The sequence below is a fragment of the Heptranchias perlo genome, chromosome 9 (genome assembly GCF_035084215.1).
Source record: "Heptranchias perlo isolate sHepPer1 chromosome 9, sHepPer1.hap1, whole genome shotgun sequence".
NCBI classification, from domain to species: Eukaryota; Metazoa; Chordata; class Chondrichthyes; order Hexanchiformes; family Hexanchidae; genus Heptranchias; species Heptranchias perlo.
The window spans coordinates 4051297-4068620 of record NC_090333.1 but is presented as its reverse complement, the minus strand read 5'-3'; the positions used below and the strand labels follow the sequence as shown (position 1 = coordinate 4068620).

The following is a 17324-nucleotide window of genomic DNA, read 5'->3' as shown; positions in this document are numbered from 1 at the left end:
CACAAGGATTGTCTGGGTGGCGATCAGCAGTGAGACCCTGCCTGAGCTTCCACCCCCCTCCCAAGGGGTACTGAGGCCAGTCTTAGCGCGGCCCGATCAATATCGGGTAACTCAACACCGACCGGGGATTGAACCTGGGGTTTCTTGGAGTAACTCTGCTACTCAGGTTATATACGCACTGAGCTAGCAGGGGAATTGAGAGTGAACTTTCAATTAGGTATAAGTGTGGGGTATCACATCAGAAAATAAAAAGGTTCTGTCCAGAAGGACTGCTGGAGGGAAGGGTTAAGCAGGAGGGTGATTAGATTTAATTGGGGTTGGAAAGCAGTTTTTTTTTTGGCAAGTAAATCTATCTTTAAACTAATACGGAGATAAAGGTGACACCTCCCTCAAACAGTCAAGTTTCAGCTGCCTCAGCTCTTCCGACTGAAGAATATTTACATGGTGTTGAGGGACAGTAAAAATATGAAGGGAAAATGGAAGTGGAGTTCCACAGGGATCGGTGCTGGGACCACTGTTGTTCACCATTTACATAAACTGATTTGGACTCAGGAATCGGAAGTACAATTTCAAAATTTGCGGAAGACACCAAATTGGGGGGTGTTGTTAATACCGAGGAGGACTGCAACAAAATATAGGAAGACATTAATAAACTTGCATAGTGGCGTGTTATTGGCAAATGAATTTCAATATAGATAAGTGTGAGGTATTACATTTTGGTAGAAAGAATAAGGGGGCTACATACTCCTTGGATAATAAGAGTCTAAATGGGGCGGAGGAGCAGAGGGATCTAGGGGTACAGATACACAAATCACTAAAAGTAGTGACGCAGGTTAATAAGGCCATTAAAAAAAAAAGCAAATTAAGCACTGGGGTTCATTTCTAGAGGGATAGAATTGAGAAGCAGAGAAGTTAGGTTAAACTTGTATCGAACCTTGGTTAGACCACACTTGGAGTACTGTGAACAGTTGTGGACCGCATATTATAAAAAGGATATAGAGGCACTGGAGAAGGTGTAAAAAAGATTCACAAGGATGATATCAGAACGGAGAGGTTATCCCTATCAGGAAAGATTGAACAGGCTGGGGCTCTTTTCTCTAGAAAAGAGAAGACTGAGGGGTGATCTGATAGAGATCTATAGGTTATGAAAGGGTTTAATAGGATAGACATAGAGAAGATATTTCCACTTGTGGAGGAGACCAGAACTAGGGGCCATAAATATAAGATAGTCACTAATAAATCCAATAGGGAATTCAGGAGAAACTTCTTTACCCAAAGAGTGGTTAGAGTTAACTATCATATTAACTGGACAAATCAAATTGGGCAGGGTAGCCTTGAGGAAGAGTTTATTGAGTGTATTAGGGATGGATTTCTTGAGCAGTATGTAACTGAACCAACAAGGGGGCAGGCAACCTTGGACCTGGTCCTGTGTAATGAGTCAGGATTAATTAATAATGTCCTAGTTAAGGATCCCCTTGGAATGAGTGACCATAACATGGTTACATTCCATATCCAATTAGAGGGTGAGAAGGTTGGTTCTCAAACAAGCGTACTGAGCTTGAATAAAGGAGACTATGATAGTATGAGAGCGGAATTGATTAAAGTGGACTGGGAAAATAGATTAAAGGGTAAGACGGTACATGAGCAGTGGTGTTCATTCAAGGAGTTATTTTACAACTTTCAAAACAAATATATTCCACTGAGGAAAAAAGGGTGTAAAAGAAATGACAGCCATCCGTGGCTAAGTAAAGAAATTAAGGATAGTATCCGACTAAAAACAAGGACATATAAGGTAGCCAAACTTAGTGGGAGGATAGAAGATTGGGAAGTCTTCAAAAGACAGCAAAAAGTAACAAAAGGATTGATTAAGAAAGGGAAGATAGATTATGAAAATAAATTAGCAAAAAATATAAAAACAGATAGCAAGAGTTTCTACAGTTATATAAAAAGAAAAAGGGTGGCTAAGGCAAACGTAGGTCCTTTAGAGGATGAGACCGGGAAACTAGTGGTGGGAAACATGGAGATGGCAAAAATGCTGAACAAATATTTTGTTTCAGTCTTTACGGTAGAGGACACTAAGAATATCCCAACACTGGACAAACAGGGGGCTCTCGGGGGGGAGGAGCTAAATACGATTAAAATCACTAAGGAATTGGTACTCAGTAAATTAATGGGACTCAAGGCGGATAAATCCCCTGGACCTGATGGCTTACATCCCAGGGTCTTGAGGGAAGTGGCAGTAGGGATTGTGGATGCTTTGGTAATAATTTTCCAAAATTCTCTGGACTCGGCAAAGGTCCCGGCAGATTGGAAAACTGCCAATGTAACACCCTTATTTAAAAAGGGTAGTAGGCAGAAGGCTGGAAATTATAGACCAGTTAGCCTAACATCTGTGGTGGGTAAAATTTTGGAGTCTATTATTAAGGAGACAGTAGCAGAACATTTGGATAAACATAATTTAATAGGACAAAGTCAGCATGGCTTTACAAAGGGGAAGTCATGTTTGACAAATTTGCTTGAGTTCTTTGAGGATATAACGTACAGGGTGGATAAAGGGGAACCAGTGGACGTAGTGTATTTGGACTTCCAGAAGGCATTCGACAAGGTGCCACATAAAAGATTATTGCTCAAGATGAAGAATCACTGGATTGGGGGTAATATTCTGGCATGGGTGGAGGATTGGTTATCTAACAGGATAATTGGAGATGCCGGTGATGGACTGGGTTGACAATTGTTTACAGTTGTCAACCCCAGTCCATCACCGGCATCTCCACATCATATCTAACAGGAAGCAGAGTTGGGATAAATGGTACATTCTCGGACTGGCAACCTGTAGCCAGTGGTGTTCCGCAGGGGTCGGTGCTGGGTCCCCAACTCTTTACAATCTATATTAACGATTTGGAGGAGGGGACCGAGTGTAAAATATCAAAGTTTGCAGATGATACAAAGATGGGAGGGAAAGTAGAGAGTGAGGAGGACATAAAAAACCTACAAGGGGATATAGACAGGCTGGGTGAGTGGGCGGAGATTTGGCAGATGCAATACAATATTGGAAAATGTGAGGTTATGCACGTTGGCAGGAAAAATCAGAGAGCAAGTTATTATCTTAATGGCGAGAAACTGGAAAGCACTGCAGTACAAAGGGATCTGGGGGTCCTAGTGCAAGAAAATCAAAAAGTTGGTATGCAGGTGCAGCAGGTGATCAAGAAGGCCAACGGAATGTTGGCTTTTATTGCTCGGGGGATAGAATATAAAAACAGGGAGGTATTGCTGCAGTTATATAAGGTATTGATGAGACCGCACCTGGAATACTGCATACAGTTTTGGTCTCCATACTTAAGAAAATACATACTTGCTCTCGAGGCAGTACAAAGAAGGTTCACTTGGTTAATCCCGGGGATGAGGGGGTGGACATATGAGGAGAGGTTGAGTAGATTGGGACTCTACTCATTGGAGTTCAGAAGAATGAGAGGCGATCTTATTGAAATATATAAGATTGTGAAGGGGCTTGATTGGGTGGATGCGGTAAGGATGTTCCCAAGGATGGGTGAAACTAGAACTAGGGGGCATAATCTTAGAATAAGGGGCTGCTCTTTCAAAACTGAGATGAGGAGAAACTTCTTCACTCAGAGGGTAGTAGGTCTGTGGAATTTGCTGCCCCAGGAAGCTGTGGAAGCTACATCATTGAATAAATTTAAAACAGAAATAGACAGTTTCCTAGAAGTAAAGGGAATTAGGGGTTACGGGGAGCGGGCAGGAAATTGGACATGAATTTAGATTTGAGGTTAGGATCAGATCAGCCATGATCTTATTGAATGGCGGAGCAGGCTCGAGGGGCCGATTGGCCTACTCCTGCTCCTATTTCTTATGTTCTTATGAGTGTGGAACTCGCTCCCACAAGGAATAGTTGAGGTGAATATCATAGATGCATGTAAGAGGAAGCTGGATTAGCACATGAGGGAGAAAGGATAGGGTTAGACGAAGAAGGGAGGGAAGAGGCTCGTGTGGAGCATAAACACAGGCATAAACAATGGCCTGTTTCTGTGCCGTACATTCTATGTAATTTTATGTAAATGCTGGATAATTAACAGCCATGATATTAGCGACATATGGCTACAGGACCCACCAAGTGCATTCCTCTTAATAGACCGTGCACAACCAACACCGTCTGGGTTTATTCCCAAATTATGGAGCTGAATAACCATGAGGACAAAATCCAGGGGAAGAAATTATTGGGAGTATTTCCCTCCTGCTGATGGTAATCATGCAGAATCTCCAGGCCGTCAGTCTAATATTGCTGATTTTCAAGAGCAAATCAGTTTGGTGAGTGCTCCATAAGGGTCCCCCCCACTTGTGGAACGGCTCAGAATTCAATGTCGTTCCACCCTTCCTTTCCCGAAGATGTTGACTATTGCTGAGGCACTCCGACACCTCACCCGAGTGTAAGCTCAGATAGTGGGTGTCAGTCAGCTATTCAAATACGGGGACATCGCAGCTGATTCCAACCCTGTCCTCGCCCATGTCCACAAATAGGCACTTTTCTGCCGGAGTCTCTGGCTGGTGATCAGGAGCGGGAACCATGACTCATTTCCAGGAACACCGAGGGTAATAAGAACATAAGAAATAAGAGCAGGAGTAGGCCAATCGGCCCCTCGAACCTGCTCCGCCATTCAATAAGATCATGGCTGATCTGATCCTAACCTCAAATCTAAATTCATGTCCAATTTCCTGCCCGCTCCCCGTAACCCCTAATTCCCTTTACTTCTAGGAAACTGTCACTGTTTTAAATTTATTCAATGATGTAGCTTCCACAGCTTCCTGGGGCAGCAAATTCCACAGACCTACTACCCTCTGAGTGAAGAAGTTTCTCCTCATCTCAGTTTTGAAAGAGCAGCCCCTTATTCTAAGATTATGCCCCCTAGTTCTAGTTTCACCCATCCTTGGGAACATCCTTACCGCATCCACCCGATCAAGCCCCTTCACAATCTTATATGTTTCAATAAGATCGCCTCTCATTCTTCTGAACTCCAATGAGTAGAGTCCCAATCTACTCAACCTCTCCTCATATGTCCGCCCCCTCATCCCCGGGATTAACCGAGTGAACCTTCTTTGTACTGCCTCGAGAGCAAGTATGTCTTTTCTTAAGTATGGAGACCAAAACTGTATGCAGTATTCCAGGTGCGGTCTCACCAATACCTTATATAACTGCAGCAATACCTCCCTGTTTTTATATTCTATCCCCCTAGCAATAAAAGCCAACATTCCATAACTATCAATGCTCCAAGTGCTGTCTGTCTCTGAACTCCACTAACTCAGAACAGACCAGGATTTGAACCCAGATGCTTCTGGTCTGTATGGCTCATTTACATAATCCCTTTAACACATGAGCCATGCCCCCAATTTTGTTTCTTTATTCCTCATCCCGAAAGAACTGATTCTTGCTGAGGCATACATGAGTTTAAACTATGGAAGAGTCGGAATAGACTGGATGTTGGGTGGTGGTTCTTTTCCCAGAGAATTGTGAGCCTCTGGAATACGTTACCGGCTGGTGTGGTGTGTGCTGACTCTCTGCCTTCAAGAGGGAGCTGGACCGGTCCCTGACTGGGGCAGAGATCGCATCGTATAGACGGTAAGTGTCTTTATAGATGACACTTGGTCGATGTGATCTCCTGGACTCGGTTTCAATCGCCTGAGGGGGTGGGAGAGGAATTTTCCAGATTATTTTTTCCCGTATTGGCCCTGGGATTTTTCTCTTTTTTTTGCCTCTCCCAGGAGATTACAGGGGTGCGGGGGTGGGGTGGGAGGTGGGGGGAGGGAGGAAGGAAGCGTTTAGTCATGATGCTCCGGCCATCGTGGCGTGGGGCAGGTTTGATGGACCGGTTGGTCTTTTCCTGCCCGTCAATTTCATATGTTTGTAGTCCCTCTGTTTCCACCAGCCATTCATCAATTTGCCTCAGTGGTCTTGCTGGGCAATCTCGTGGGCAACTCCACTGTTTTAGGGGCCAGGAAGGTTAGGGGGGAGGAGGAGGGGTTTTGGGGGTGTCTATCACAGACAAGCCCGATCATTACCTTTACACAATATCGCTTTTAACACACTGTTAGTTGGTTTGTTTTTTGCCAGTACAATACATACGTGAGACAATCCAGGGTTTGATGCAACTTATTGCAACGGAAGAAATATTCTGTGTCTGTGAGGGCTCGTGTGTTTTTTCAAGTAAATCCCAAATGTCAATGTTCCCGTCTTCTTTTCCAATCAGGATAACCCCTGGTCTGGAGAGAGACCAGTGGCCTGTTGTACAGCGCTTAAGCGCACAAGCTGAGTGTAGGAGGGGTCCAAGCTGAAAATAGACAACAATAGGAAACAAAACACATTATATTCACAATAATCTTGATCATTAACTTTCAGATCAGATTCTGGGCATATTCTATAGACTAATCCATACATTTTGTATTCATTATTCGTTAAAGCAAGGATGAGGGTTTCATCTGCTGCTGAAACCCTCATCCGTAGTTTTGTTACCTCTAGACTCGACTATTCCAATGCTCTCCTGGCCGGCCGGCCTCCCATCTCCCACCCTCTGTAAACTTGAGCTCATCCAAACCTCTGCCGCCCGTATCCTAACTCGGATCAGGTCCCGTTCACCCATCACCCCCTGTGCTCGCCGACCTACGTTGGCTCCCGGTCCGGCAAAGCCTCGATTTTAAAATTCTCATCCTTGTTTTCAAATCCCTCCACGGTCTCGCCCCCTCCCTATCTCTGTAACCTCCTCCAGCCCTTCAACCCTCCGAGAATTCTGCGTTCCTCCAATTCTGGCCTCTTGCGCATCCCCGATTTCCTTCGCTCCACCATTGGCGGCCGTGCCTTCAGCTGCCTAGGCCCGAAGTTCTGGAATTCCCTCCCTAAACCTCTCCACCTCTCTACTTCTCTCTCCTCCTTTAAGACGCTCCTTAAAACCTACCTCTTTGACCAACCTTTTGGTCACCTGTCCTAATACCTCTTTGGGTGGCTCGGTGTTAAATTTTATCTCATAACGTTCCTGTGAAGCGCCTTGGGACGTTTTACTACGTTAAAGGTGCTATATAAATGCAAGCTGTTGTTGTTATTGTATTAGGTTTGACTCAAATTAAATTATAAAATTAATGGCGAGGAGGCACAGGTTTAAGTTAGTGAAAGGCAAGATTCGGACTGATGCCAGGAAGTTCTTTGCGCAAAGAGTGATCAGTATGTGATTGGACTGCCATGTAGGCTTGTAGAGGTTTGAAAACCCTGGACTTGTTTAAGAACAGTTTGGGTTTTATGATGGGAGGGAATTGTGTTTTTTGTTTTCCTGAATGGGTGCACTGAGATGGACCAAATAGTCTTCCTCCTCCAGAGCCTAACTCGAAAACCTTTCTTCAGAAATTCAATTTTCGGCCTGATGAGTTCCTCTCCTGCAAGCCATACTTTAGCTCGTCGCAGTTTGCTGAGACTATGGGCCAGCCACCCCCTGTCCTTTAGGGGATCTGGGGGCAAGCGTAACATCGCTCGGGGGATCAATCTCTGCCGCGCACCTGGCCCAGACGTGCATGGTCCACTCGCGCGTATATATTTGGGCAGGCACATTACACGCAATGCAAATCATGGAACTATGTCCTCCCAACATATTTGCCTGGTTTGAACCCTAGGCATACGGACTACCTGTTTGGGAACATAGGCACACTCTGCAGTGGTCTCCAAAATGCTGATGACCCTGAGGCCAGGTGGTCGGAGGGTGGGGGGGGGAGGGTGGGGGGGGGAGGGTGGGGGGGGGGAGGGTGGGGGGGGGGAGGGTGGGGGGGGGGGGGGGGAGTGGTGGTGGGGGGGGGTGGGTGGGGTGGGGGGGGGTGGGTGGGGTGGTGGTGGTGGGTGGGGTGGGGGGGGGGGGGTGGGTGGGGGGGCTTCTTAATGATGGTATGTGGAAAAGGAAAGGCAGGCGACTGACTCGATAGCCGGAAAGGGAGCGGGGGGGCGGGGTGGGGGTCGAATCGCGGACAGGAAACCCGGAAGTACGGGTTTCCCGGAAGTCCTTACGATTTTGATGTAAGGGCATCTTTTATTTATTTTTATTGATTTGCCGTCCGACAGGCTGGCCTCAGTCAGATAAGAGCAGAGCAAGGAAGAGGACGTGAAAAGGTAAGTCCTCGGGTAAGTCTTAGTTTGTATGGACGGGGGCGCCTGTGGGCATGGGGAGAGAGTGAGTCAGTCATCGGGAGGGAGGTCAGTCAGCGGAGGTCAGTCATGGGGTGGGGAGTTCAGGGGTCATGGGGAGCGCAATTGAGTGTCAGTCACCAGAGGGGGTCAGTTACCGAGGTGGGGCGTTGGGATTGGTGGTCATAGCGGGGGTCCCCCATCGTTGGGGGAGGGGGGGTCCGTGATGATTGGGGGGGGGGGGTCCGCGATAGTTGGCGGGGGAGTCGGCGATCGTTGGTGGGGGGGGGATCACTGCAGGTGCTTGTTGGGCCTGGGGGAAGCACTCCTGCTCCTCCGGGCCCACAAGCTGTGCCAGAAAGGCACTTACCTGCAGTTTCGGGCCTGCTCGCCTCCTCCCAAGGGACGTGAAGCAGAAGGCCCAGGAATCCCGGCCCCCAGAGGCTAAAATCACAGAACCTTTCAAAATGGAGGCCCGCAGCCTCCTCGAAAAGTTTTAGTGACCAACCCGCCTCCTGGGAGCGGGTTGGTCGCCCGCCCCTCGACCCGCCCCGGTGAAAACCGGAAATGGACGGGTTGCGAGCGGGTCTGAAATTGTTGCAATTTTCAATGCCCGCCGCCCCCCCAGCCCCCAACCCAGCCATTTTTCAAGTTAAAATCCTGCCCGGTGACTTTTGTTCATTTAGGAGAGGGATGCCGCTGATTGGGGAATGGAACATTCTTTCCAATATTTGCGTTGCAAAACGTTCTTTACCATATTGGTTCTGCTCTCCAACTGAGGCAATTTGTATCTAAATATGGACTCGTGCCCACAAGAATTTGGGATTAAAAGGGGCGAAACTCATTTCACTCATCGTGTTTCAAACTGGCAGAGAATGGAGACATTCATCTGATGGGTTTGCGCTTGGTTCAAACTCAGCTCCAGGGATGAAAGGAGGGTTTCTGTAACTCAGTGCGGCACCTCAAACCCTGAAACTGAATACACTTTCAATTCTATTTGTGTGAAGCCGTGTTTAAAACTCATAACTGTAACAGCTCTGTACTGGGAGTAAAACTTTGCAATTAAAAATGGTGACAGGAAGTCCGGAGTTGAGCACTGAAATCCCACATACACTAAACACGGCTTGGAATTTCTTTCATACCTCTGTGAAAACAGCTTTAACATTATTAAATACAAATCTATATTTTACAAAAAACATATATATTTGGTGTGAAGGAAAATTCTCAAGTCTGCACGGTTTCATAAAAGTTAAAGAAAATTTGTTTTTCATTTTGCAATTATTTTTGTAATCTGGGTACTTTCCACTAATTTTGCACCCAGCTCGGTAATTAGATCAAATTAATATCTGGAAATGGCTTGTCTGGTAGCTGAATGGGTAAAGATACCCCCTCCCTCACTCCCTCCCTCCCGGGACACAGCATTAAACCATACAGGGCAGGAGGGGTCCGGTTTAAATCCCAGTATGTGCTAAGTTGGCTGATCTCTTAAGGGCAGTGTTTGGAAAGTTACAATTGATCACAATACTCCTCAGCTAAGGTGGGGAAGAGTTTCTTACTGCTGATGTGTGTGTAGTGGGGTGTGTGTGTGTGTGTGTGTAGGGATGTGGATATTTGTGTGTGTGTGTGTGTGTGTGTTTGTTTATAAGTCTATAATTAAGGATAAGGATAGGGTGACTCAACACCTCGAGAATTTTCAGTTAATCAGGGAGAGCCAGCATGGATTTGTGAAAGGTAGGTCGTGCCTGACAAACCTGATTGCATTTTTTGAAGAGGTGACTAAAGTAGTGGACAGGGGAATGTCAATGGATGTTACTTATATGGACTTCCAGAAGGCATTTGATAAGGTCCCACATAAGAGGCTGTTAGCTAAGATAGAAGCCCATGGAATCGAGGGAAAAGTACGGACTTGGTTAGGAAGTTGGCTGAGTGAAAGGCAACAGAGAGCAGGGATAATGGGAAGGTACTCACATTGGCAGGATGTGACTAGTGGAGTCCCGCAGGGATCTGTCTTTCTGTCTTGGGGCCTCAATTATTCACAATATTTATTAACGACTTAGATGAAGGCATAGAAAGTCTCATATCTAAGTTTGCCGATGACACAAAGATTGGTGGCATTGTAAGCAGTGTGGATGAAAACATAAAATTACAAAGGGATATTGATAGATTAGGTGAATGGGCAGAACTGTGGCAAATGGAATTCAATGTAGACAAATGTGAGGTCATCCACTTTGGATCAAAAAAGGATAGAACAGGGTACTTTCTAAATGGTAAAAAGTTAAAAACAGTGGATGTCCAAAGGGACTGACGGGTTCAGGTACATAGATCATTGAAGTGTCATGAACAGGTGCAGAAAATAATCAAGAAGGCTAATGGAATGCTGGCCTTTATATCTAGAGGACTAGAGTACAAGGGGGCAGAAGTTATGCTGCAGCTATACAAAACTCTGGTTAGACCGCACCTGGAGTACTGTGAGCAGTTCTGGGCACCGCACCTTCGGAAGGACATATTGGCCTTGGAGGGAGTGCAGCGTAGGTTTACTAGAATGATACCCGGACTTCAAGGGTTACGTTACGAGGAGAGATTACACAAATTGGGGTTGTATTCTCTAGAGTTTCGAAGGTTAAGAGGTGATCTGATCGAAGTTTAAAAGATATTAAGGGGAACAGATAGGGTGGATAGAGAGAAACTATTTCCACTGGTTGGGGATTTTAGGAGTAGGGGGCACAGTCTAAAAATTAGAGCCAGACCTTTCAGGAGCGAGATTAGAAAACATTTCTACACACAAAGGGTGGTAGAAGTTTGGAACTCTCTTCCGCAAATGGCAATTGATGCTAGCTCAATTGCTAAATTTAAATCTGAGATAGATAGCTTTTTGGCAACCAAAGGTATTAAGGGATATGGGCCAAAGGCAGGTATATGGAGTTAGATCACAGATCAGCCATGATCTTATCAAATGGCGGAGCAGGCACGAGGGGCTGAATGGCCTACTCCTGTTCCTATGTATGTGTGTGGTGGGATGTGGATATTTGTGTGCGTGTGTGTGGAGGGATGTGGATGTGCGTGGGGAGGTGTGTGCGTGTATATATCGGGCTCTCAAAGAACAAATATTTTGCTGATATTCTCTGTCTAGGGTCACACATTAAATAAGGCCAGTGGTATCAGAGGGCTGTGGGACTGTACTCTAACGGGAGTCGCTGCACTCAGGAGTAAGAGGGAGGAAGTTGGGAAAAGAATAAAAGATTGGGTGCCTAGGTAACATTTGAAACCAGCTTTGAACAAATGAGCAGAAAGACGTGACAGTTACTCACAGTGGCACCTTCCTTCCAAATAGCAAATGTCCATCCTCCAACGGTCAGAATGATCTCCCTGAAGAAGGGCGACCTTTGCACTGTGTTTACAGGCCCATCGTGAACTGCATAACAGTTAGTTGGTCTCGGGGCTGTAATATTGACATGTACGAAAAGCTTTTAAATACTTACAGGGGAAAGAAAGGAGAAGTACTAAACAAAGGATTCAATTTTTCTTCAATGTAATTCATATTTCAGTTCAGAAAAAAAAAAGTATCTAATGCAATGTGGGAGTTTTGGTTTCAATGTTGAGTAACTTCAGCAGTGCTGAAAAACCTTCATCATCCACTGTATTCTGGCTCCATCTAATGAGACTGGAGTCCACTTTTAATATCATACACACGTGGCTCAAAAGATGGGGTTAGTGTTACACGGCGTGACCTACCGATACTGCAGGTACAAACAGGTTCTGTGGATTAAATAGTATTAAACAACACGTACAGACCAATAATGTACGGACGATTAATGTGAAAATTAATAAGTGAGGGTAACCCCATCAGCTGCTGGCTGAAAACTAAATAACTATGTGGTTGTGTTGGAGGTATAGGTTAATTCAGCAAATCTTCCAGGATTGATTCACATGCTGGATGGACGGTTTCCCTTAAACTGCATGGAACGTGTAAATACAAGACCGAATTATTGAGATACTGACCGTGCAAGGCCGACAAGTAAATAAACAATTCAGCGAGACCGAGTGCTTGAAAGTTAAGTAAATAATTAATCACCTGCCAGCTACAAACTAATTCATTAGTTAAAGCCTGCAGGTTTAATATGTGTGTTGGCCCGATGCTCTCCATCAATGTCAGTGTGAAATTGGTCGAAGGATGTGCTGTAAACTTCTATGGTTCTAAATGTGTACATGGTTAGGCCTCAGCTGGAGTACTGTGTCCAGTTCTGGGCACCGCACCATAGGAAGGACGTCAAGGCCTCAGAGAGGGTGCAGAGGAGATTTACGAGAACGGTATGAGGGATGCAAGACTTCAGTTATGTGGAGAGACCGGAGAAACTGGGGCTGTTCTCCTTAGAGCAGAGAAAGCTAAGAGGAGATTTGATTGAGGTGTTCAAAATCATGAACAGTTTTGATGGAGTAAATAAGGAGAAACTGTTACCAGTGGCAGAAAGGTCGGTAACCAGAGGGCACAGATTTAGGGTAATCGGCAAAAGAACCAAAGGCGACATAAGGAAACATTTTTTTACGCAATGAGTTGTTATGATCTGGAATGCACTGCCTGAAAGGGTGGTGGAAGCAGATTCAATAGTAACTTTCAAAAGTGAATTAGATAAATACTCGAAGAGAAAACATTTGCAGGGCTTTGGGGAAAGAGCAGAGGAATGGGACTAATTGGATAGCTCTTTCAAAGAGCCGGCACAGGTACGATGGGGCGAATGGCCTCCTTCTGAGCTGTATCATTCTATGATTCGATGTAAAATTAAATGATGCCCCAAGGCGGCAAGGCCGACATGGAAAACACAAATTCAGGGAGAGCTCCCAGTTTCCAGATATGGCATTTTAAGCCAGTATAGATCTTTTCTCCCCATAGTTAACATCACCCTTGAAGATCGACTGGTGTGTATTGTGATGCCCAAATCAGTCAAAACTGTAAGTTTAAAAAAAAACTGATGTCAGTTTGAGACTAAAGATCATTGCAGTAAGAGAAAAAAATTGCTGGAAATGCACATTTTTCATTAGCATCTGAAAAAAAGAAAGTGTTCTGGATTGGCAGATTGGCTCTGGCCTCCGAGTCAGAAGGTTTTGGGTTCCAGCTCCACTCCAGTGCTCGAGTACATATAAACTGGGAGCTGGCTGTGTGCAAATTGGCTGTCCTAGTTACTTACATTACAACAGTGACTACAATTCAAAAGTAATTTGTTGACAATCGATTGCGGGACGAAAAGTTGAGATCATAAATAAAGCACTTTGAGACATTCCGAGGAGATGAAAGGTGCTATATAATTGCAAGTTAATTCTTTATCTCTCTCTCTCTCTTTGTCATAATTGATCAAAGCTCGCAGGCTATAAGGTAGCCTTGGTATAAGGTACAATTCCTTGTCATAAAAAGAACGAACTTGCATTTCCGTAGAGCCTTTCACCACCTCAGGACGTCCCAAAGCGCTTTACAGCCAATGAAGGACTTTTGAAGTGTAGTCACTGTTGTAATGTAGGAAACGGGGCAGCCAATTTGCGCACAGCAAGATCCCACAAACAGCAATGTGATAATGACCAGACCATCTATTTAATAATAATCCCTGAGCAAATTTGCTTTTTTTTAAATGGATGTCACCCACCCCCCCGACTCTGTTTTGCTTGGCCCTGTAAAAGGATTGTCCCTCTTTCCTTTAGCAGTTCTGACAAAAGGTCTCAACTGGAATGTTAAACTTTCCTTTCTCTTCGCAGATGCTGATGGATCTGCTGCATCTCAGTTCACGTTTCAAGGATTTTCAGCTTTATTTATGATCTCAACTTTTCGTTCAATTGTCGTTGATCGTATGGCCATAAATCATCCTTTGTGAACCGTTGCCATGACTTCTGGACAGCAATATTTTACTACTGATCGCTTTTTCCCTAGACCACCGAGAAACATATACTTACTGGTCATTTTTCCAGTATCGATGTCCTTTTCTACTTGCCAGTCTACGTCAATAATCTCTCCATCCTAGAGTAAAGGATCCACAATGAATTGTATACTCTCAACAAGGGTCAACCCAATGTACATTAAACGTTACATATTCTGTTTGAACATAGGAACAGATGGAACACGAAAAGGCCATCTTGGCTATCAAGGCAGTGCCTTGCACAATCTGCTTTGGGGTGGATTCGACCCAAATTATTTACTCACCTGATTGTCAAGTTTCTCCCTGACGCCCTTCCCCCCCTCCCAAATGCGGTGTTGCAAAACTCCACACCATCTACCTACTCATGCCTCCGTTGTTCAAATTGGGTCAACTGTTTTGCCTCTTCATAGGAGCGCAGAGAGTATTGTACTTCAGCTGCTTCATCAATGACCTTCCCTCCATCATAAGGTCAGAAATGGGGATGTTCGCTGATGATTGCACAGTGTTCAGTTCCATTCGCAACCCCTCAAATAATGAAGCAGTCTGAGCCCGCATGCAGTAAGACCTGGACAACATCCAGGCTTGGGCTCATAAGTGGCAAGTAACATTCACGCCAGACAAGTGCCAGGCAATGACCATCTCCAACAAGAGAGAGTCTAACCACCTCCCCTTGATATTCAACGGCATTACCATTGCCGAATCCCCCACCATCAACATCCTGGGGGTCACCATTGACCAGAAACTTAACTGGACCAGCCATATAAATACTGTGGCTACAAGAGCAGGTCAGAGGCTGGGTATTCTGCGGCAAATGACTCACCTCCTGACTCCCCAAAGCCTTTCCACCATCTGCAAGGCACAAGTCAGGAGTGTGATGGAATACTCTCCACTTGCCTGGATGAGTGCAGCTCCAACAACACTCAAGAAGCTCAACACCATCCAGGACAAAGCAGCCCGCTTGATTGGCACCCCATCCACCACCCTAAACATTCACTCCCTTCACCACCGGCGCACAGTGTCTGCAGTGTGCACCATCCACAGGATGCACTGCAGCAACTCGCCAAGGCTTCCTCCACAGCACCTCCCAAACCCGCGACCTCTACCAGCTAGAAGGACAAGGGCAGCAGGTACATGGGAACAACACCACCTGCACGTTCCCCTCCAAGTCACACACCATCCTGACTTGGAAATATATCGCCGTTCCTTCATCGTCGCTGGGACAAAATCCTGGAAGTCCCTTCCTAACGGCACTGTGGGAGAACCTTCACCACACGGACTGCAGCGGTTCAAGAAGGCGGCTCACCACCACCTTCTCAAGGGCAATTAGGGATGGGCAATAAATGCCGGCCTCGCCAGCGACGCCCACATCCCATGAACGAATAAAAAAAAAAGTATTCAAACTGCAAACTTTATCGTGTAGCGGGGCTTGTTATGTAGAGTTGGGAGACACGGAGTTCATGGAGTGCAACTCGTTGAGGTTTGAGTTCCTCAACTCCTCCCAGTGATGAGTTTGTGCCAGGGTAAAGTTTGGGGTAAGGGCTTGATGTAACAATATTACACTGAAAAAGCTTTGCTGTGCATCACAGGCATCTATTTCAAAAAATAATGGGCTTGTCGAAAATGACGGTGCAGATAAAAATGCCATTACACCACAATGCAGCTTGGATGGATTGTTTTGGGGCTGCAATTCATTTTGGGGGGAAAAAGGCTACCACAGGTATTCATAAATAGCGTATACTTTGTGATTAACCGTGCCTTTGTGGCTTATGAGTTATGTGACTAGCTTTAACTATTTACCGCACGGCATGGCTGGCCATGACATTATTGCTAGATGTGTCACTTTGTGATACTTATCCATACAACAACCAGAAAGATTGAAGGGATGGAGGGATTGTGTAAATTGGGCAGGTTCTCGCTGGAAAAGAGAAGGCTGAGAGGTGATCCGATCGCTGTTTTTAGGATTCTCAAGGGACTGGATAATGTCGACCATGACCAGCTGTTTCACCTTGTCCAGAACAGTGGAACCCGGAGGACACGGCCTGCGCTCGAAGGGGGGGGGTGGGGGGGTCACTTCTAAACTAGTTTGCGGAAACAATGTCTCTGAGAGTGAGTGGTCAATCTGTGGAACAGGTTCCCCTGGGAGACGGGGTGGGGGAGCAGTTAGTATTGATTCATTCAAATGCAAATTAGATAGATTTCTTTCAGAAAATAACATTTTGGGATACAGTGTACAAGTGTAGCAGGCTTGGCAGGAAAAAGGTGACTTTGGACTTATGTTTCCCAAAGCTCTCCACCGCTGGGGATTTTTTTCTCGTGTTATTTCTGGGTCTGTTGTCGACTAATTGATAGAGATTGATTGCTATGATTAGTCAACAACAAAAAAGATGCAGTCTATAACCCGATTTTATGGCAATCAATATTTTCTTATCAATGAACCATAATGTCACAAAGAACATCAATTGACCTGTCACCTTCTCAGGAGTGCTGTCGTACTGGCCAAATTACTGCCTTTTGTCCTTGTGAAACAAACAACCAGGGCTCAGGTTAATCCAACTTACTTCAGTACCAATAAAGAGGAACGTATTGATTTCACTCAGGGTTGTCAGGTCCCTTGTTGAAGGAACATCCAAGCTGCCATATTCTAAGACTTCCCCCTTGTCCCCTGTAAGGTAGAATTGGGCCTTTTCTGTAGAAAGGGGGAAAAGATACAATTGTAAATTTTACAAGGGACAAAAAGACACTTCACTGAATTTAATTTTAAAGCCTAAATGATTAAAAAGAAACATAGTTTAAAAAAATTACTTAAGAGAATAGAATCCTTCAAAGGTCTTTCAAATTACGAAGGGATTTGAGAGGGTAGACGTAGAGAAGATGTTTCTACTTGTGGCGGGGGGGCTGCGATGGGGAGTCCAAAACTCGGGGCCATAAATATAAGATAGTCACTAATAAATCCAATAGGGAATTCAGGAGAAACTTCTTTACCCAGAGAGTGGTGAGAATGTAGAACTCGCCACCACAAGGAGTCGTTGAGGTGAATAGCACAGATGCATTTAAGGGGAAGCAAGATAAACACATGAGGGAGAAAGGATTTGAAGGATATGGGGATAGGGTGAGATGAAGTAGGGAGGGAGGAGGCTCGTGTGGAGCATGAACGCCGGCATGGACCAGTTGGGCCAAATGGCCAGTTTCTGTGCTGTAGTTTCTATGTTTGTTAAGAGTAGGTTTTTATTGGCGTGACAATGCAACAGGTTAAGAAC

General features: G+C 45.3%; 1 protein-coding gene across 1 annotated transcript in view; it reads right to left on the bottom strand.

The window, feature by feature from the left end:
* dnai3 (dynein axonemal intermediate chain 3) overlaps positions 1-17324 on the bottom strand; it is an 87123-nt gene that overhangs the window by 6381 nt on the left and 63418 nt on the right. Inside the window, exons 17-20 of the mRNA XM_067989803.1 lie at positions 16626-16753; positions 14105-14168; positions 11476-11606; positions 6134-6338 (exon numbers count right to left, since the gene is read on the bottom strand). Coding sequence (XP_067845904.1) covers positions 6134-6338; positions 11476-11606; positions 14105-14168; positions 16626-16753 — 528 coding nt within the window. The remainder of the gene's footprint in view (positions 1-6133; positions 6339-11475; positions 11607-14104; positions 14169-16625; positions 16754-17324) is intronic.